General features: G+C 41.6%; 1 protein-coding gene across 4 annotated transcripts in view; it reads right to left on the reverse strand.

Annotated features, from left to right (window-relative positions):
• Positions 1-958: 958 nt before the first annotated feature.
• SLC35D4 (solute carrier family 35 member D4) overlaps positions 959-22,150 on the reverse strand; it is a 58,550-nt gene continuing 37,358 nt past the window's right edge. For 3 of the 4 annotated variants that reach the window (XM_089517173.1, XM_089517172.1, XM_089517170.1), the window contains 4 exons: positions 21,212-21,305; positions 13,972-14,067; positions 6,457-6,521; positions 959-2,673 (listed from right to left, as the gene is read on the reverse strand). In XM_089517173.1, coding sequence (XP_089373299.1) covers positions 2,613-2,673; positions 6,457-6,521; positions 13,972-14,067; positions 21,212-21,305 — 316 coding nt within the window. In that variant the 3' untranslated portion in view covers positions 959-2,612. The remainder of the gene's footprint in view (positions 2,674-6,456; positions 6,522-13,971; positions 14,068-21,211; positions 21,306-22,150) is intronic. The other variant, XM_089517171.1, reaches the window with a different exon arrangement.

Consider the following 22,150-nt stretch of genomic DNA (forward strand, 5'->3'; position numbering starts at 1 on the left):
AGCAGAGTAGATGGACCAAACGATTTGGTTCAATGTAAGACTGCTTTTTGTGTATAACCTGTTCCAAACACTCCGTGAGGGAGTAGGAAGTGTTTGCCTGCCAGCCTCAAAATATAGCCACCATGCATGAGAAAAATTCCAGTGTACATAAGGCTGGATGTGTGCAGTTTCTCAACGTAAGCAAGAGATGCTGAATCAATAAGGATCTAATCTTGTACAGGGGCACCCCATACCCCTTTCCCACATGTACCAACTGTGCAGCTAACTGTAGTGCTTTGAAAGATTTCAGGACCTGGATTTTGCCCAATCCCAAATGCCAGTCACAATGAAGAACATTTGGGAGGCAGAATTCTAGAACAGAAAAGAGTCTGGATATAGAGTGGCACAACTCCAAATCCTCAATCCATGCTGCCAACACGATAGCTGGAAGGTGTGAAAGAAAAAGTAGGAGTGAAAACGATTTTCTCCTTCTGAAATGATAGAGGCCACCACAAATAGGTGACTTCTGCTCTTTTCAGACTGGCAGATTGCAAGCTAAATTGAAGGGTTGCATAATCATTTTTCAATTAACGCTTTCATAGCATCGGCTCAGTTATGTGCCTTTTGGAGCTTAAGCTGTGAAGGGTTTCGCTTTTTGCTTTGCATAAGACTGAGTAATAACTGAATAGGGCAGATGATTCATTTCTTTTCAGGGCATGGGAAATGGCAATGACATATCTGAGTACACCTTTATCACACAGCTGCCCAGAAGCAAAATGGCTGGCTGGATTGAAGACATTCACAGACCAATATATACAATGTAAACAGTCTGCATTCATATGAAACCATTGCAGACATAGTTGCAGTAACAATGTAGAGGTCAAGACTTAATATGGCAGACATTGCACATATTCCAATTCAAGATACATGGATGTTTAGATTTCTTCTAATAATAAGACACAAGAAAAAGAAGCACAGATGCATTTGAATAAGATGTATTTACTAATGATTTTACAGTGTAGCTTTGATGTAACAAAAGGACATTTAGCTGAGCTTTCCATAGGTCCCTGGACACACATCACATTCTGGTTTCTTGTTCTCAGATATTCATGGTGAGAAGAAATGTCTCAGACTATGACCTCTGGCAACATATTGCTGAGAGAAAAACTGAATATGGGAGTATTAGAAGAACTCCAGTAGTTCCACTGTACTAGCAAAAAACCAATTCCATGCTGGTTACTATTAGATGTACCTGAGATAGCAACAGTGTGTTCACAGTGTTTGAGGTCACTGAGCCCTTGGTCCTAACCCCAAGCCTAAAAGTACACATATGTTCCATAATAAAGAACATTGTTCTTGTGTTACGGAGCAGTGAAGGATATTTAGCTCCCTGGAGAGCAATCTGCAACTCAGTCCTACAGAATTGGGACTTTTTTCTAAGGTATGTGCGAAATAATAATATTGCTTGTGCTTTCATACAGAGGCTCCTCAGTGCCATTTCTCCATGTGCTTGTGCTAAAGATAGACAGGAGTTCCTTACAATTAGATATAACTTTAAACTTAACAATGCAATCATCAAATGGTCATGACATCAAAGGTGACAGTAGCACGTCAATTGTTTCCCTCTCTCTTCACCAGAGCTCACACATTTTTTACTCTCCAAATCTTTCTGGATTTCAATTCCCATCAGCCCCATAGCTTGGCTAATGGTGAAGAATGATGGAAAAATAGAACATTCATAATAGGATAAAATAACCCCGTTTTTAAAACCTTGTGGTAGCTTCAACTGTTTAATAGCTTGGATCAGATGCCAAAGCTTGGAAAATTTACTTTTTGACTACAACTCCCAGAATTCCCCAGGTAACGTCTTACCTTTAACCCACTTTGATGAAGTAACAAGGGAAGGAATAAACATACCAGTAATGTGTGCAGTAGGCTAAAAAGAAATACAGTGCACCCTGTGAACGGCAGGCCCTAGCTTTTTCAATGAGTGTGTGTGCACCCATTGAAGAGAACAGGACTTAAGGTCCGTATTTTTTGCTATCCGCAGAGGTGGGGGTGGGGCCAGAACAGATCTCCCACAGATTGCAAGGGCGCACTGTACTGCCACCCCTGTAATTTTTCAGTGGCACAAAGATTTTGCTCACTCTGTTCTATAAGGGAGAATATAGTAATATATTCCATTTCCTGGTAGAGGAGCAACAATTGTATCTTGAATGAGAGTGACAGAGCAGAACAGGCATATTACATATAGCAAGGAATGCATAAATGATTTTAAAGAAGGAGAGATTTCAGCCTAGTTGAGCTTCTACAGTGGTAGTACAGCTGACATAACCACTAATGAACCTTCATCTTGCAATTCAAAGCACTATAAGGTGCAGAAGAATGAAGCACGTGGCATTAAGACTGCAGTCCTATACACCTTTATCCGGGAGTAAGTCTCATTGAGTACAATGGGACTTACCTCTGAGTAGATATGTGTAGGACTGCACAGTACCCAAATTGCCTGCCTGCACACCATCACTGTAGCTACTATTTTTGCTTACATTTATTTTTGTTTTTTCTCCATTGCTTTGGATGGAATTTATTTAGCTATTTTCTTCTTCTTCATCATCCCTACTCAGCCCTCACATTCATGTGCCAGTCCTTTCAATGTAGAGCAGCAAGACCTCTGCAAATCCACCAAGCAAAAGGCTGTGAAGAAAACATAGGGGAAGTTCTATTGGCAAGAATTCACTTAAATCTAGCCAGCAATTTTCATACAGAAGTATTTCCTTATCATTAAGTAACAAAAAGACAAATCTGGGTAATTTGTGGAGATTATAATAGCATCTCGGTTCCTGAAAGCTAATGATGTTCAGGGCACCTGTGTCAAAGATATCTTGAGGTCACCTACAAAACACCATCAATGAAAGGAGCAAAGAAGCACTTCAGCAGCTTATGATCTTGTGGCATGTATCTCTCATTCATGGCAGCTGGAGAGAGTTTTGAAACACATTCCAAGTATTGGGGCCATAAGTCTTAATTTCCAGTTTTCTTCCTGTCCTTCCTGATGACAACCCTATCAGAGCTCTACAGAACAGGAGGACCATAAGGGAAATCTGGTACTTTGACCTACAATTCTCAATTCTCCTGATCATTGGTAGTTGTAAACAAAGCACCTGGAGTATACGAGGTCACTTATTTTCTCCCCCTGCCAAACCAATCCCATAGATAGTTTTTTGTGGTTTTTTCGGGCAATGAGGCCATGTTTTAGAAGAGTTAGTTTTTCTGATGTTTCACCAATTGCTATGGTTGGCATCTTCTGAATAGGTCAGCCACAGCTGCTGGCAAAACATCAGGAAAAAAACTTCTAGAGCACAACCTCATAGCCTGAAAAACCCACAAAAAATTATGGATGCTGGCCATGAAAGCCTTCGAAATCCCATAGACTTTGAGAAAAGGTGGTCAATAGATCTAATAATTTTAGAAATAAGAATCCAGTTTAGGAATGAGCTTAGGAGTTGAAGAGTTGAATGTTTCGGTCCCTATAGGGAACCAAAAACAAGTTTATGTTCTTTTCCCCAGAATTTCCTCTTGCTGTCACAGTCCTGTAAAAGTACCAGAGCATGGACATTATGTGCTACAAGAAATAATATGACTTCTGATGCAGTACTTTTGGAGATAATTTTGGGCAAGGCATACTTTCTTTCACAATGTAACACAATCCTCCCTCTGTGCAGGGAGGGAGTGCAATGAGTAACCTTTATTGGTTGTAACTCATTGTTTTGGGAGGACAGGGGGAAGTGTTACTGTTTACCTTAAACGATACCAGGTGGCCAGATATGTTTTTTCTACTTCTAAAGCAAGAGTCCTGTACCTCAGCAATCTACTTGCTGCTGTCCATTCAGAATGGACAAGACCTGATTTTCCAGGGCTGTAGATCACGTGGAGATCCTCTGCTCATGGAGATCTCCAGAAAACTGCTTTCAAAGTGAGAAAGATGGAAACACGTGAGGAATGGGTGGAGTAGTGTGTTCCCTCTCCTTGAATGTTTAGTCTAATGCCTGAAAGAACACTGGTGGCGCAGTGGTTAAATGCCTGTACTGCAGCCATTCACTCAAGACCGCAAGGTTGCGAGTTCAAGACCAGCAAAAGGGCCCAAGCTCGACTCAGGCTTGCATCCTTCCGAGGTCGCTAAAATGAGTACCCAGATTGTTGGGGGCAAATTAGCTTACTTGCTAATTAGCTTACTTGCTGTTCACCGCTATGATCTTTGGAATAGCGGTATATAAATAAAACATTATTATTATTATTATTATTATTATTATTATGTCACTCTGGCTTTGGCTCAGTATTCTTGTCAGTTCCCTTGATGTTGCTTTTGGTAATTTTTCGTCTGTGGTCAAAACTGGAGCTACTTGGCATCTTAATTTTTAGTCAAAACAAATTGTGCAAAGAATAGAAGTTTTTATGGAGGAAGCTCACCAAAGGCTCAGGAAAGAGCCTTCACAATGGATTGGTCAGATTTCCTATTATCCCTTTATATAACAATATGTCAGGCTGGTGTATCCAACAATGGTAGCCAAGTACTCTCCAAAGGCACATCCTCAGCTCCTGTCATCATTCACACATCATCATTCTAGTAATGACATTTCCTGCAACCCTGCACTGTTCAGTGGCACCACCTTTTGTTAATAAATACATCAACCTACAGTTCGTATATCTTGAGCGAGGGCAAGCCATGTCTTCCAGTCCTTTCTAATGTCACATTCAAGAAGAACCAGCAAAATGCTGGCTCAGGTCCACATCCCCCACAACAATTAAATGTTATGACTTTGCATTTTTGTCCCAAGACTTAGTTTAAGAAATAGCAAAGCTTCTTACAAAACATTATAAATAAAACAAAGTTTTGTACCATTTATTATTAAGACAGCTTTCCGCCCCCATCTCATACCAACATGGCAGGTATGCAAAGCTGCCTAGATTTTAATAGCATTATGCTCACTCATATTCTTAGCTTCCCTGGCCTGTTTATAAATCATGAAGTTTCATTGTTCCTGAAAAGGCAGATTGTTGTATTATCATGGCAGAGTATAACCATTTTATAATTACACCAGTATTTATTATAAGTCCAAAATAAGGAGACGATAGCCCAGAAATATGAGAAGCAACTCTGGTGCACTTTCTTGGGAAGAAGTTTTGTTGAACTTCATTGAGACTTCTGAATAAACAGGCATAATAACAAACTGCTGCAACAATAACTTTCAGTCTACTTACATAGATCGAAGCAACAGCAGCAACAACAACAACAAAACCCCTCACCTCCCTTTCATCAGATGGCTATTAAGAAGCTTCCACAAACTTCAGTTCCTACTACTAATGCTCCACCTGAACCTAAGCCCTGATATCAACCCAAAAGGTCCATCCAGTAAAGCATCTTGTTTCCTGCAGTGGGTAAGCAGATGGCTATGGTAAGCCAAAGAGTAAGGTGACAAACTAGCATCCACTGAAATCCTTCTCTTTGAATTTACCTATGCCCCTTGTAAAGTCATCTAGGCCATGATCACATCTTATGGGAGTAAATTCCTAAAAACTGTATTGGGTAAAGAGATACTTATGTTGTGACTCTACTATCACTATCCATTTCATTGGAAGGCTCTGAGTTGCAGTACTACAAAAAACAGTGGTAAAGTTCTCTCCTTCCACTTTCTCCACATCATGACCACCACTAACACAAGTCACCCGGGAATTATGATTTTGAAAATAAGTGACCCAACAGAAAACAGCAAAACAAAATTATAGTTATTATTAGGTCAGAGAAAAGTATTCACAATAGCAGTCAAAGACATAAAATATTTGTTATGCTGCTGAGAAAGTAGCTTTGGAAGTTGCATAGGCTCATCGTATTCTGAGAAAGCAGAACAGGCAAGCAGGCACACACACACATGAACACACACCCAAGCAGATATGTCATCTCAAGAAACAGAGCAACAAAATCTCACAGAGAAAAAGCATAAACAAGTCTTGTTCCCCAGTCCCATGTAAACATGTGAGACAACCCGCCTTCTTTCCTCTGGGGCACCCAGCCACCACTTGCCCCCCCCCCAGCTAACATGTCTGCCACCTTATTCCACTCCTGCCTTCCTCCCTCCTTGTTCCTACATCTGGCAGCTCATCAAAGATATGCCAGTTGATGGGGTCCAGTGAATCCTATCCCCCAAATAGATGCTTTAAAGTCTACAACAAACCTTGACGTTGGTGATGGGATGAGATTTTCTGCCTTTGGGGCCAACCCATCTTTTGGTTAGCCTCTAGTACTATGTGCCCTTTAACTAGGGGTTGACTGGGTTGGCATATTCTGCTTTGTCCCAGGCAGCAAAATGTCTTGGGCTGGCCCCAATTGCTAGGCAACTCAACAATTGTGGTATAATGTTTCAGAAATAAGAAAACAAAGAAAATGCACAACAAGTAATTTTTTGTGTGTGAGATACTTACCAACAGGCTGTGGGTACATTCATTGTAATCTCAAAGAAAAGTGGGGATAGGCCAGCTGTGATAACCTATAAAAGCAACAAGAATGGCAGTTGGTTGCATCAATTTCATCCATGTCTGTTCACAAGAATCTCAATCTTTCTACAAAGCTGCTGAGGGAGGAACAATGAGGAAAGATGAACACTTTCTAAATGCATGCTTCCAGGTTTAACTGATTTATGATACAAACCAATGGTTTTTGGAAAGTCATCTCAAGATAATGCAAACCTACTGCTCTGCAAATGGGGAGCAAAACTGTCAATATGACAATAAAATGGAATACATCAACTGTCAATATGAAAATTTCTAGCGGACTAAATTGTTTTTATGTTGATTTTTTGTGTTGATGTATTTCACTTTATTGCCATTTTTTTTTTAAAAATACACATTTATTTATTCTCAGTCACTGCCATTCTACACGGTTATATAAGCCAAAACATACATAAAAAGCCTGTGATCCCAAAGAGAAACAAAACATAGCTGATATCACATGTACACTGAGAGAAAGCAAAGCAAACAAATCCAGCATGCCAAATCTGTGGTGTTTATTTTTCAAAAATGCATGGGGATTAAGAACATTCAGCTAGGCAAGCTGAACACAGATTCCTCCAGTATGAAATCTGTTTTTCCTATTTTCAAAATTTAACCAGAGATAATTAATCATTTTAAATGTATATGTAGCTTTATTTTTAATTAATAGTCTTGGTATATTTTTATGCAGAGCAGTGGGGGGGGGGGAAATGGAACAAGTAATTTGAGATTTCAGGATAACAAGCAAGCTTAATTGGTGTTGAGCTTGGATTAGGGGAACTCACTGTATTGTGAAGTCACTGTCCCTTGCTCTGTCTTGCCCTATCACAATCCTTGTTCTACCATGCCATACTGGTGCTCCCACCACCATCACTATTGCAACCAGTTAAGAAATTGTTAATTGGTACTACTGGTATGGTACCAAAGTAAAATGACAAAGAAGTAGGGACAGGAGGGAAGGGGAACAGAAGTTATTATTTGGCTCAGATTACAATGATAAGAAGCTTCGCTCAGTGGCAGAGCAGTGCTGTACATGAAGAAGGTTCCAGGTTCAACCACTGGTTAAACAAATCAGGCAGCATGTAAGAGGAAAGCCCTTTGCCTGAGATCCTTTACAGCCACTGCTAACCTCAAAAGAACATACTGAGTTAGCTTGACCATAAAACCAGTTCTCCATGTTCCTATTAGAAAACGGAGTATCCTTTAAGAAAGTATCAAATCAGGGGAAATATCAATATAACAACAACAACAACAACAACATCCAACCACCATGTGGCTGTCTGATCTGTGTGTGGATACCTGTTATGTCAGTCTCTTGGCTCTGTGTGGAAACAAGTATGTTGATGATTTGCAGCGTAGCATTAACTGACCTTAGATTTTCATACGTGGGATCATTAGGAATGGGAGAGGGCAAAGTTTGTGAAATGCAGGAGGAACAGAGTTGACAATCAATTTGTTTCTGCTGTATTGAAAGAAAATCCAATAGAAGCCTTAAATATTTTTAGAGGGGAGAAAGGGGTGGGGGAGTCAAGTGACAGAGGTTCAGAATATGACAATGGGGGTAACTAAACAAGTTCAGGATACCACAACTGATAAGATGCAACTTGTGAGTAAATGGAATAAACTTTATGTATTTTCCCAGCAATTAGCTTTTGACCTAGCCTTCAAAAATCACACAACGCACAGCTCTCTGTGTTCCCAATGCCCAGGATTATTATTATTATTATTTGCAGTATTTCTTTCCCCTGCAGGCTTTTGTTAACTACTGAGAACTTATTTTCCACTAGCCTTAATGGAGGTAGAGGAAAACATTAACTTTGTTTCAGCAGATGCTAGTGGGAAGGGAATGTAAGACCAGGTCAAGACTTTGGCTCAGCAGCCAGTGGCCCTGCCAGCATAATGAAAATATAGCTCGCAAATGCAGGAAGGTGAAATGATCACATTTTGAAGCTGAATCATAGTTGGAAGAGACTTCTGAGAATCCAGTGTAGCCCTTGGGCCCCCACCAACGTTCCCCAAACTCCCAGTCCCAACACTCCCTCCTCATTTTTTTGACAGAAAAATAATCCATGGGGCTACATTCCACTTCAAAATGCTTTTTCAGGGATCACTCCTGCTAAAAAAAAGAAAACAAAACAAGAAAAAGGCCTCAAATACCCTCTCCTGGAAGTGACTGGGAAAGAAAGAACATTACTTGTACTATCCAAAAAGGCAGCTCCCATTAAAAAGTAATAACTATGGTTTAGCCCTCCAAGGTATTGAAGGAATCAAAATGGTTCTCTGAGCATTGGAGTATCCACTGATCCAGTCTAACCTGCTCCCTGCATTCAGTGCAATATCTACTACACAGGATGCTATGATAGCACCCCTACCATACAGACACCTAGATTCTGCTTGAATGCTTTATACTTTCTGCTTTAATGTTTTTGTACTGTCTTTAATTTGTGTAGGTTTGAATATGCTGTTAGCTGCCTTGAGTCCCATTACTGGGAGAAAGGCGAGATATAAATGAATTTTAAAAATAAAAAAAGTCCTTAAGTGCACCACCACTGTAATGGAGCAGCACAATTTCTTCTATCAATGCAGCCGCTTCACAATATTATCTACACAGGTGTTCATAAAATCTTGGGAGCTCATATTTCTAGTCCAGTTATTCCCCAGAGCTGAATTACAACCCTTGTAATCCAACACATCTGAAGAATGGCAAGTTCTATAAGGCTGGATTAATCCATCTAGAGGCACATCACCAAAAAGCACTGCTGGACAAGATTCAAGTTCCATCAACTACATCATCTGTTTCCCACAGGGTGCCTCAAGAAACCACTAAGAGAACCTGAATGTAACTGTTTTCTTTGACCCTCAGCAATTGAGATCAGTGGGAAATTATATTGGAATCCGTCTGGCCATCACAGCTAGATAACACTGACAGGTTGTCCTCTTAATTAACACCCATGGCCATGTACATTTAAAAACAAGTTAAAAACAAGTGGTCATGCCATCTTGAAAAGAGGAGAGGATGGACAGATGAGACAAAACATAGATTGATGAGACTGAACAAAAGCACCCTGAAGACAGGACCAGTGCCTTTCTGTTGCATAACCATCAGGAGCCAGCAACTGGGGCTGGGAGGAGAAGGCTAGAGAAGATAGACTACTTTTGGGGTGGGATGCTACCCTGTACGTCCCTCTAGCATTATGTAAGGATATTGTGTGTTCATGCACACAAAGAACTATGTCATCTCAACAGTCATGGGTGTAGTTAAGGGAGGGGAGCAAAATAGAGGCATCCCTCCCAAAATAAGAATTGTGTTCTCAAAATATCAAAAATGAAATTTTCTTTCAGTTCTGAAATTTCTAGTATTGCAAGTAAAACTTAAAACTTCAGAGGAGCATCTAGCAATTAAGCATCTACAGATCCCAAGGGAACAAAGAAAGTATCAGAGTTCTAGGTGTGAATGATTTCTGCAATGCTAGAAATTTGGAGAGTGAAGAAAACTTTCATGAGAGGGGGAAGAATTCTTATTTGGCAATGCCCTTATTTCCCCTCTCTCCATATTTGCACTCCTGAGTAAATTATGCATATGTATATTATTCACCATCTGGCACTGAAAAAGTGACAATAGGAAAAGAAAAGAAAAATCAAGCTCCCATTTAAGAAGCAATTAATATACATTATGCACTCTTTGCAGTTGACACAGTGTGTGTGTATCTTCTGCTTGGATCCCTCTCTCTAAATGCAAGGAACTGTTATGAGGCCTCTTCCTCCCTGAGACCTCTTAACAAAAGAAACCAGATGAAAAACCGATGGGGCCTTGCACCAAAGAGATCTTCATATGAGGAAAACGCCATGACTTGTACAACAGGACTACATGATTAATCTCACCTGCAGCAGTCTCATCATTCCCACCACATCCCATGCCATTCCTAGATTTCCCCTGACTCACAGCAGGGGCAAGTTATGCAACATGCATATCTATCCCATACATTCCACCATAAGACAATTATTTTTGTATGTGCTATAGACCCCAATTTTTGCTTCTCCTGCATCACCTATGAGAAGTCTCTCAGACATGCTCACTATGGGCCTGTGGGTGGAGTCAGGGCGCACACTGGATGCCCTAACTCCACCCCCAGGGTGCCACTTTGGCACATGCCAGTCCACACAGTGTGCACCATCATGGTGCAACTCCAGCGCTGCATCTACATGATGCAGCGCCAAAGGGGCATCATAAAGCTGTGCCACCACAGCTATGGCACCCCTTGGAGGTCGCAAAAAAGAGCCGCTTTTTGTGGCTCGTTTTTGCGCCCTCCAGAAGCCGGATCACAGCTGCAGTGTGAGGTTGCCGCGGCCCCAATCTGGCCAGTAAAGGGGTGGCTGCAGTCAACCATAGCAAAACCTGAGCCACAATCTGACTGAAATATTGACAAGAAAATAGACCTGCCAACACATTCCTCACTACTGTCAATAATTATGACACAAGAAATTATTCTTAACTGCCATTAAACTGTAGTCATTCAGCATGGCAACGACATTGGAAATAGCACAAGAAAATCAATAATGCTTTGATTTTTGTTTTACTGCAGCAACAAAAATAGGATGTTTTCTATTAAAGCCTCTAATGTCTTTAGAAATACTTTGGGGGGAAAGAAATACTTTGAATCATTTGGGAATATTTAGTTATGCTAATTTTTCCATTCTAATTTCATTTCCCAGCTCATGGCTCCACTGGGATGACATTATTTTAATAATAATAAAAATAATGAATTGCTAAGGCATATGCAAGAGTGTTTTGCTGACTCTGTGCCATATACCCCATCCAACTGAAGTCCAGACTCTAACACTTTTTAAAGAATTCTTGCTGCTTCTTAGCTGATGTAATGGAAACTGAAGTCTTATTTTTATTATAAAAGAAAGAAAGAAGGAAAACAGTGGTTCTTCAACATTTTAATTTTCTCATTAAAACAGATTAACTGTTGTTACAGAAGCTGCATAACTATATTATGAGAAGTATTGTATTCAATCATATTGAGAGAGGTACCTTTGCAGTCTAGAAGTCACTGTATACCAGGGTGGTAGAATTCAAAGTGTTAGTCTGGAAAATCAGTATGCAGAAAGAAAGAAGCTCATAGCATGAGCTTTCATAGACTTGAAACTACTTTCCCAGATGTACGTTTCTGAGGAAGTAGGTTCAAGTCTACAAAAGCTCATGCTATCAGCTTCTTTCTTTCAGTTAAAGGTGCTTGTTTTGTCCCAAGAGCGATGCTATGGACTTTGGGTGTAGTAAAGCCTCTGGCTCTCGGGAACACAGTCAGAACAAAAGACTTGTCCACAAATTTCTTACGTTTCAAAAGCTTTACTGGTTATAAACACAAAAAACATGAAACTGATTTCTTCTTTCTCAATAGTCCTTCCTAAATACCTTGTTCTCTTCTTGGTGGATTCTATCTTTCTTCTTCTAAGGACTATCTTTCTTCTTTTGTGGACTTATCTTTTTGTCAAAGGAAAATACTCTCTCCAGGTCTGACTTGGCTGAAATCTTACTACACACTGAAACTAACTAGAGGGAGACAGCATAAGACCCTGGGATTTCCCACAATCCTTGTCTTTCTTAAAGCTATAGATCTGTATTTCCCCTCTTAAACTAATACATAGAATACCTAATATAATCTTAACTAAATATATGTCTCAAGAGCATCAAAGATGCTCTGGAGGCTGCTACAAGATCCCTTTGCATACTGTGTACCAGGGTGAGGAATATTTGGCTCACCAACTGTTTTGGATTTCAACTTCAAGAAACTCTGGAGAGCAGGATCAATGATAAAGAACTGTTCAAGAGTTGTAGACCAAACTATCAGTTTGGTAAAAGTTTCCCCACCTCTGATGTATACCCTCGATGGGAATATGATATTTACTCCCCTAGAATAGTCCAATCCTCAAATGAAAGTCAGTTGGGTCAGTCCTTCTCAGACAGCCATTCCCCACTTGGTATTCTCTATGGCAAACAGCCATGCTGGTGGAGGATGGTGGAAGCTGTCATCTTAAACATATGGAGGGGATTAGGGGGAGAGGACTGCTCTAAAGAAGAATGCTTTTGTGGAAAGGTGCTCAGTTTTTTGTATCCGAGTTCTTACACTGTAAATTTTCTTCAAAATAAGAGGAAAATACACATTTGAAACCCAGCTGGTATTCAGGTGCATGTTGGGTGAGAAGGCAATTGACAAAATTTGGACAAGGAAAAAGGTGATAAAATAAATAAAAATTGTGTTGTGTGTTATATATGTGCTTGGAAAAGTCACTGTTTTACTATAATTCTGGCAGGAGTGTTCTCAGAGTTGACAGGGAAATTTTTTTTTCCAAGTTCTGGTTGAATCTTAATATTCTTTTTAATGGTATCTTTGATAGCCACCCCCATGACAGCGAGGGCACATTGGTGTATCAGGGATCAAAATGGACACAGCCAAGACAAATGAATCCCACCACTTTCATCCACCTAGAACTTTGAGTAATGCTAGTCATATCAGATTGTCTGATAGTAATTTTTCCCTTTCCAACCAGCACCTTAATATCTATTGGGTTATTGGCATGGCAACCAAAGTAGCCCCTAACAGGAGGAAGACCAGAAAGAGAGATAGCGTAAGGCTGACCTACTACCCTTCCCTAGTTCTAGCCTGTTGTCTTCACAGCACTTCTCCCCTAACCCATGCCCAATCTAATTTGCAATTACATAGAATAACAAATTTTGAGGTAAGATTTGGAAGCAAGCATAACACTTGAAAAACACTTGAAATGAAGTTTAGCCTACTGAATTGGTGAAATATAACAGCATTTTCTTTGAAGACAAATGTATATACAATTTTAAAATATTCTTAACTAGCATATTCTTCCGTGCTTAGTTCAGTAGACATCTGGAATCTGCACTTGCAAATTTGCAATGGAAATTATTCCCAGACCAGTATTTGTTATTCTTTCTATTCATTCACAGTTATGTCTATGAATCATTGTTCAACTTCAAGAAAGTTTGGGAAGTTCAAGAGCAAGAGACTAAATAAAAACACTGGAGTGCCAAAGTGGGGGTGGAATCTATTTTGTGGAACATAATTTTCAGTGAGACATTTAGATTTGATAGATCCTGAAATTCTTTCTCATTCTTGCCAGGGATGTAAAAATGAAACTAGATGGAAGGAACAAAGAAGCACGGGGAGTCAGAATTTATAATTAGCTTGTATAAATTGAAATCATTATGGTTGGCAGAGCCAGCATGCTATAGTGGTTTGAGTGTTGGATTAAGACTTTGGAAAAATAGGGTTCAAATCCCTGCTTGGTCATGGAAACCCACTGGATAATTTTGGACAAGTCACACTCAGTCTCAGATGAAGGCAATGACAACCCACTTTGAACAAATCTTGCCAAGAAAATCTCATGATAGGTTACCTTTGGGTCAGAAATTACCTGGAGACATGCAACAACAGCAGCAATTATGGCTGGCTGGGCATTGGTCATGAAGGCATTTTTTTCATTCATGCCCCTCAACCTGGATCTTTCAGTCTTCCTCAACCTGATGCCCTCCAGATGAGTTAAATTAAACCTCTGGACATTTTATTCTCAACGCATACGAAAGTCACCAGGTTGAGGAAGCCTGCATAGTCTTGTACATGAAGTCAGTGAGAAGTAGTTATCACTGTATATTGGGAGAGAAGGAGAGGATTATTATAACTTCACTGTTGCTATTGGTTACATGTATTACTCTTATTCTTAGTGTTTTGTATGTTTGTGTCCTATCCTTTTCACAGCCCCAGGATTCAGGGCAGCTAACAAAATTCAACAAAACAGAGATAAGGTCCATATAACATATATGTGTGTGCATGCACAAGCATTCAAGTTGACTTACAGTGATCTCATAAACTTAATAGGGTTTTCTTAGGCTAAGAATACTCAGAGGTGGCTTTGCCAATTTCTTCCTCTGCAAGGCTCTTATAACTCAGTACTGTAATTTCCTTCTTTTCCTTGACCCCTAGGCAGCTTACCATATTTTACAAGCCTTTTTTACAAACTGGTAGTGCTGTATAAAGTAGTGATCACTACTGTTACTTGGGATGACTAAACATAGCCACCTAACATGCTTCTACCTTTGCCTATAGCATATTACAGCCCAGCTTCCAACACCTAGATGTCTTCCTGAGCATTCTCTTTAGATAACTGTGTTGAATTAATCTACTGAAAGTCTTTTAAAAGAAGAATAAATGTTATAATTATAATTTTGTACATTTTTGCACATTTTTTCTGCACTCAAACTCTCTGAACTATGATCACCCTCTTGTGAGAAAGATTTCTACTGATCATTTATTTTTAAATATCAGGGCACATACTTCTATTTTATCAATAAATTTAATGATTTATTAATAATCCAACGGACTTTGTTTGCAGCATTCCGGCTAACCGAGGGACCAGAAACACCTGAGGGGAAGGCGGGGAGGGGTGTGCCGGTGAGAGGGGCACGCCATAAAGCCTACCTGTGGGTAAACCTCCTCGTCCTGCCCCCTCCAAGGCCCTGAGGGACGCCGTTGTTTGCTGCTGTTGCCGGGCTGCTCCTTGGGCAGCGAAGAACTTGCACAGCTGCGCATTTCTCCAGGGACTTGGCAGCCAACGGACTTTGTTCGCACCATCGCAGGCGGGCTTGAGGCAGGTCCTGATTTGCTGTGTGCGCAGCAGAGGAATGACGTGTAGGGTTGTCTTCCTCTGCTGCAGCTTTGTTACATTGCTCTGTGGGGATTATTGGGCCATGGATGATGGACAGCTGAGGGAGGGGATGGTGGATTGTTCTGTGTTGTATGGAGCTCCTATTAGAGTAGTGTGGGGCAGGGGGAGATATAGCGGTAGGAGAGTGGAGTCATTTCGGAAGGGAAGGCGGGATCGATGCGTAATATCTATCCCTCCTTCCATCCTCTCTCCTAGCCAAAAAGATCTGTGGGTCAGTCCAACTGTACCACAAACCCTGTCTCTGCTCCTGTGCAATGCCAGGTCTGTAAAGAACAAGACTCATATCTTGTATGATTTGTTGGAGGAAAAGTGTTGTGACCTGGCATGCATTACTGAGACCTGGCTTGGGCCTGAAAGCGAAGCAGTGTGGACTCAAGCCCTCCCAGCTGGGTACTCAGTTAAGGATCAGTGCAGGTTAGGTGGGCGAGGGGGGGGGTGTTGCCTTGATCCATAAGAACACCCTTTCCTTGACCAGGAACCATTTACGTCAGACAGATTACATTGAGTGTATTTACCTGACCCTGAAGGACAAGGACAGTTTGGGGATTTTGTTGGTCTACCGGCCACCCCGTGTGCTAACAGACTCCCTGACCGATCTGACACAGCTGGTCTCGGAACTGGTGTTGGAGTCCCCTAGACTTTTAGTCTTGGGGGACCTCAACATCCCTTTCGAGACCAGTCGTGATCCAACTGGTGCGGCTCGGGAGTTCATGGCTACCATGACAGCCATGGGCCTGTCCCAATTAGTCTCAGGACCTACACATTCGGCTGGTAATACACTTGATGTTTTCTTCTGTACGGATATGGAGACGCCGTGGCCAGAGGTTTCTAATGTCTCTCCCTTGTCATGGACAGACCATTTCCTGGTCGAGGCTAATATCAAGGCTTCTACCTGGATCCCTCTCGGGGGTGGCGGACCTATTCGGATGGTCCACCCTCGAAGGCCGATGGAACCCAAAAGGTTCCAAGAAGCCCTAGAGGGGTTTATGGTTGGAACTGACTGGGATTCTGTTGATGCCCTGACTAACATCTGGGATATTGATCTCTCCAGGGCTATATACAGTATTGCTCCCAAGCGTCCTCTCAGACCTGCTTCCAAAAAACGGCCTTGGTATACGGAAGATCTTCGGGCCAGGAAGCGGGTTTTGCGACAACTAGAGCGCAAATGGCGGAGACATCAGGCCTTAGCCGACAAGACACTCCTGGACTCTCTTTTGAAGGACTACGGGGTGGCGATAATCGCAGCGAAGAACTCGTTCTTTTCTGCGTGTATCGCGTCCGCGGAGTCGCGTCCGGCAGAGCTGTTCAGGGTAGTGAGGGAGCTTACTCAACTCCCTCCTCCCCTGAACCCTATTTTGGAACCATCGAAAGCCTGCTGCGACGAGTTTAACAACTTTTTCGCGGATAAAATCTCTCGGATAAGGGTTGATCTCGACTCCATTATTAGTTCAGAATCTAGAGAAGAGGTGTCCAGAGCCTCCATGGACTTGGTTAAACTGGATCACTTTGAGTCTGTCTGTACTGAGGATGTGGACAAGATTCTTCGAAGTGTTAGGAAGACGACTTGCTCTCTCGATCCCTGTCCTTCATGGCTGACAGCTCAAGGGGGAACGGTTGTGACTAATATGTTGCACCGTATTATTAATACATCCTTCAAGGATGGGCAGTTTCCATCAACTTTGAAGACGGCCATTGTTAAACCTTTGTTGAAAAAGCCCTCCCTTGACCCCCTAATTCGGAACAAGGTGATCGAGAGGGCAGTTGCTTTTCAGCTTCAAGGGATCTTGGATGAGACGAATTATCTGGACCCATTTAACTGGCTTCCGGGCGGGCTATGGAGTTGAGACTGCTATGGTCGCCTTAGTTGATGATCTCCGTCTGGGTATGGACAGGGGGAGCGTGTCCCTGTTAGTGCTCTTGGACATCTCAGCGGCCTTCGATACCATCGACCATGGTATCCTTCTGGGTCGCCTGAGGGAGTTGGGTATCAGGGGCTCTGCTTTGCAGTGGTTCCATTCCTACCTCTCAGGCAGATTCCAGATGGTGGAGCTGGGGGACTGTCGCTCCGATAGGAGGGCCCTGACATATGGGGTCCCTCAGGGAGCGATTTTGTCCCCTATGCTATTTAACATTTACATGAAGCCGCTGGGAGAGATCATCCAGAGACACGGGGCGCGGTGTTATCAGTACGCTGATGACACCCAAATAGTTTTCTCTGTGTCTCCGACTGATGCAGTAACTAGGGATGGCATCTCTCCTCTTAATGCTTGCTTGGAATTGGTAATGGGCTGGATGAGGGAAAACAGACTCAGCCTGAATCCAGAGAAAACGGAAGTACTGGTGATTGGCTCTCCTGGCCCAGGTAAGGAAATTTTTCCACCTGTCCTAAATGGGGTCACGCTCCCTGTGAAGGACTCTGTTCGCAGTTTGGGGGTGCTTCTGGACTCGTCGCTTCACCTTACTGCTCAGGTGGATGCGGCGGTCAGGAGCACCTGTTTTCAGCTTCGGCTGATACGCCAACTGCGACCCTTCCTTGGCCGGGGGGACCTTGAAACCGTTGTACATGCTCTGGTAACCTCTCGATTAGATTTCTGTAATGCGCTTTACATGGGGCAACCCTTGTACCAAACCCGGAAGCTTCAATTAGTGCAGAATATGGCTGCTCGGCTGGTTACTGGATGTTCCAGGGCCAGCCATATAACACCAGTCCTAAAAGATCTCCATTGGCTGCCTATTCGCTTCCGGGCCGAATACAAGGTGTTGGTTATCACCTATAAAGCCCTAAATGGCTTGGGCCTAGGGTACTTGGAGGACCGCCTCTCCCCATACAATCTGCCCCGCACTCTCAGGTCAGGTGAAAGACATCTTTTAAGAGTTCCAGACGCTCAATATGTATCAGCTCAAAGGGCTTTCTCTATTTCAGCCCCTCAGCTCTGGAACTCCCTCCCCAATGAGCTCCGTACTTCCACCTCCCTCAATGCTTTCAAGAAGAACTTGAAGACTTTTTTGTTCCGCCAGGCTTTCCCCCCGTGAGCCTTGTGGTCATTCTCTTCCCCTTGGCAATGTTTTTGTGTATTCCATTCTACACAGCCACTTGTATAGGGTGTTGTTGGTTTTTACTGTTCTTAATTGTTAACTTTGTATTATTTTCATGCTGATGTTTTAATTGTCTTACTCTTTGATGTACACCGCTGTGATCGCTGGAATAGCGGTATAAAAATAAACTTTTATTATTATTATTATTATTATTATTATTATTTTATCAATAAATTTAATGATCATATCAAACACCAAGGTGTTGTTATGGAGACTGTTTTGAGGGCGTTGCAGCAGTTCCAGTGCTGGATAATTAATTCTGGATGCTACAAAGCTATTATCAAGCTGTCTCTATGGAAACAACTAAAAGCCGACACTTACAGCTGCAACAAGTAAGTTGCATCAATCGTTTTCTCTACATCCTCTTCAGATATTGAAATAGAATGGCAGCTGCATTGTCAAATTTTGATTAATTACACTGAACACACTATAATTTATGAAGTACATCGTATATACTCATGTATAAGTCTAGAAATTTAGGTTAAAAAATTGACCCAAAAAACCTGAGTTGACTTATCCATGGGTCAATGTTAAGTACTATACTTCAATTCTCTATATATATGCCCTAGAAGCACTGCTCCACCTCTACTCTCTCATCCATCCATCCTTTGGCACAAATAGTTATGCCTGCGGGAATTTTGTTAGGTTCTTTGGCAATTTTTTCCTTTGTTTCATCTTTTACATCCTTTATTACATGCCCCTAAGTTTTACCCTTGACTTATCCACAGGTCATATCAAAATGCATAATTTTGTCCCCAAAACCTGCCCTTGACTTATATATGAGGTCGACATATAATCAAGTATATACGGTATATATCTTGAATTAAAAGACATTGGCTGAAATCCTGTGTCTTATGGGTAGGGAATTTGTGGTCCTCCAGAAGCCATTGGCTTCCAGCTCCCATCAGCCTGGGTTAGAATGGGAACTGGAGTCTAGCAGTATTTGGAGGGCCAAAGGACACCTACTCAACATAACAATTCCCACCTGAAGGCTCATGGCTGAAGCTAAATGATTATATATTCTGAAAATGCCCCAAGATCCCACAGGGGGCCAATGTAGTCCTCCAATCTCTGGCATTTGCTTACGTCTGTGTTAACACTATCTTGTCTTTAACAGATCTCCACATGGTGATGAAGCAGATCAGTGCAAGTTACATGTATGATAGACATCCAACAGATTAACCTAAACTAAAAGACCACATCATATTTAACTAGTTTAAGACAGCATACATCTGAAACAAGGCAAATTTACAACTGTGAATCAATGACTGCCACAAAACCTCAAGTTTAGGCTCTCTCCCCATGCTGAATTTTTCAAAGCACATTTTTCTGTTCCATACCACATTAGTCAGGTATGAGAAGGGAATATGACTGGCTAGGCTCCAATTTGGTGATGTACAAAAGGAAACCTCCTCTGCCCACTACAGTGCAAAACCAACTTAGGCGGTTTACAGACCTGTACCCACCCCTTTCCCCGACGGATTGGGGCCTCAGCTGCCACAGCAGCAGCCCTGAGGCCCCGATCAACTGCTTTTCCAGGCCGCGGGGAAGCGGCAAAAGGCTGCTTCCCCGCGGCCTGGAAAGGGGTGTCCTTGGGGCTTCAAGCCCCAAGGACACCCCGACAGTAGCGGGAACAAGAGAAAGGGGCCCCTTTCTTCTTTGTGTCGCTGGCGCAGCCGTGTAAAGGCTGCGCCAGCTACACAAACCCAGGAAGGAGCTCCAAAATGGAGCTCCTTCCGGCGACGCAGAAAGGGCGCCACAGGCACACAGGCACGGCTGTGACGTTGTAAGGGCGGCGCCCATGTGGAAAGGGCACTGCCATTTTGTACATACTCTGTACGTACTAGGGTTGGGGGCGTCTGAAAGAGACGCCCCCAGGCAACCCTAGTACATACAGAGTACGTACGAAATGGCCCATTTGTACAGGGCCTTAGTAATCATAATCAGAAGAAGCAATTAGGCACCATACACAAAGTAAGACATGCGATATTCACAGAAGATGCTGCACTAAAAGGACAAAGAACAATGCCTTGGGAGAGAAAATGCTAAGGATTTCAACAGACATGTAACTGCAATGTGAATCAATAGTCTTATTTAAGCCATGGTCATTCTTGACAGACTCTGAGCCTAATCTCTGAAAAAGTGTTGCTAGCAATTAGGTAGCCACCATGGAAACAATTGCTGCTAAACACTGAGTTGTTTCCAGAAACTAAAACAATGCAGGACAGATTCAAAAGTTTTCCATCATTTTGCAATAGATTAATACTGGCGTATTGGTTTTATCATTAGAGTCTACATATGGCTTTCTCAGTTCTACTAACAATTCACAAGATCACATTCTTATCACATTTAGTTTTATGAAAGATGAAATCCCAGTTAGGACCACCCCTCTACACATGAATTTGCTTTTAAGGTGAGGAGGATTCCATCTTTGCAACATTCTTGTGGTGTTGTTACAACATCCAGCAGTTGTTACAACATCCAGCACTCTTCGATATTGGGGAGTTACAGTCCTATTAACATCTGGGAGGGTGCATGATTCCTATCCAAAACAACTCAAGGTGGATCTAAAGTATGTCTGGGAATAAAACTACTCACATTAGAATAGGACTGGGAAACCCTTGGTTTTTCAGATGTCAGTGGAACCCACCAGACCCAGCCAGCATGTGCAATTATTAATGAAGATGGGATTTGGACTGGGCTGCTATCAACATCTGAAAAACCAAAGGTATCCCAACCCCTGTATTAGAGAAACTTGAGAATAAGCTGCATCTCGATGATAATTAAATGATCATTTCTTAAAACCCGATCCCAATGTGAACTGTAACTATCTTACCTTTGCTAGGAAACTCCAAGCTGCATACTGTCCTGTGGATGTGCTGTTTTTCAGTTTCATTGTGTGAAAAATCAGAAAGAATCCCAGTACTCCACTGCAGAGGATGACAGATAATGCAATTAATATGGTTCATATTTTCTAGTTCATATCCTTCAGAAACAATTATTTCAATGAGGAGCAGTGAACAGAAAAGCATAACCTGTTAATTCTAACCCTTTAACCTTGAAAACCCTTAATTTGCAAAGTGTTCTCATAGACAAAATCATATCATAGTTTATCTTGTAGGGAAAAGATCAATGACTGGTATCCTAAATGTGCCTTATAATTTGGCTAATTTCAATAACTTTGGTGGCTTAATCTTTAAAATTCTAATTTGGGTTTTTTGTTAATAAGAGTCAAAGTACCACCCAGTTAGTTATTCCTAGAATAGAAACCAAAGAATATGCCCTGCATTGGAACCTGTAACTACAGCCAACTAAGGCAGAGTTTAATTTTTAAATTTAATTTGGAAACCTCTTATCTGTCAAGTTCATCCTCTATACTTACTGACTCCCCATATAGTCACTGTAATAATAGAACTTTTCCTTACTTTGATTATTAAGTCAACTCCCTCAGTCTGAGTTCACAGACATTATTAGACATCAAAGACTGAAATAACTTCTGTCATGTTATATAAAGAGATTTCGTACTGCCTTTGAAACTAACGGAGAAAAAGACATTTGTAGCATCAGTTTTTTAGGCTCAGCCTGATTTAGAAATTTCTAGTTTATTCTTTTAAATAAAAGCCTCTCAGAGCAGCAAACCCATGCTTTAAAATACAGCTATAATATATTTTTAAAGAACAAAGCAACAAAAGAGCAGCAGGGAGCCAATATATGCCACATCAAAAATACAGCTTTTTTTAAAGCTAGAAGACCATTAAAAGACTTCATCTGGGCC

Source organism: Sceloporus occidentalis, unplaced genomic scaffold (assembly GCF_023333645.1).
Source record: "Sceloporus occidentalis isolate IW3139 unplaced genomic scaffold, rSceOcc1.0.p SCAF_3, whole genome shotgun sequence".
Lineage (NCBI taxonomy): Eukaryota > Metazoa > Chordata > Lepidosauria > Squamata > Phrynosomatidae > Sceloporus > Sceloporus occidentalis.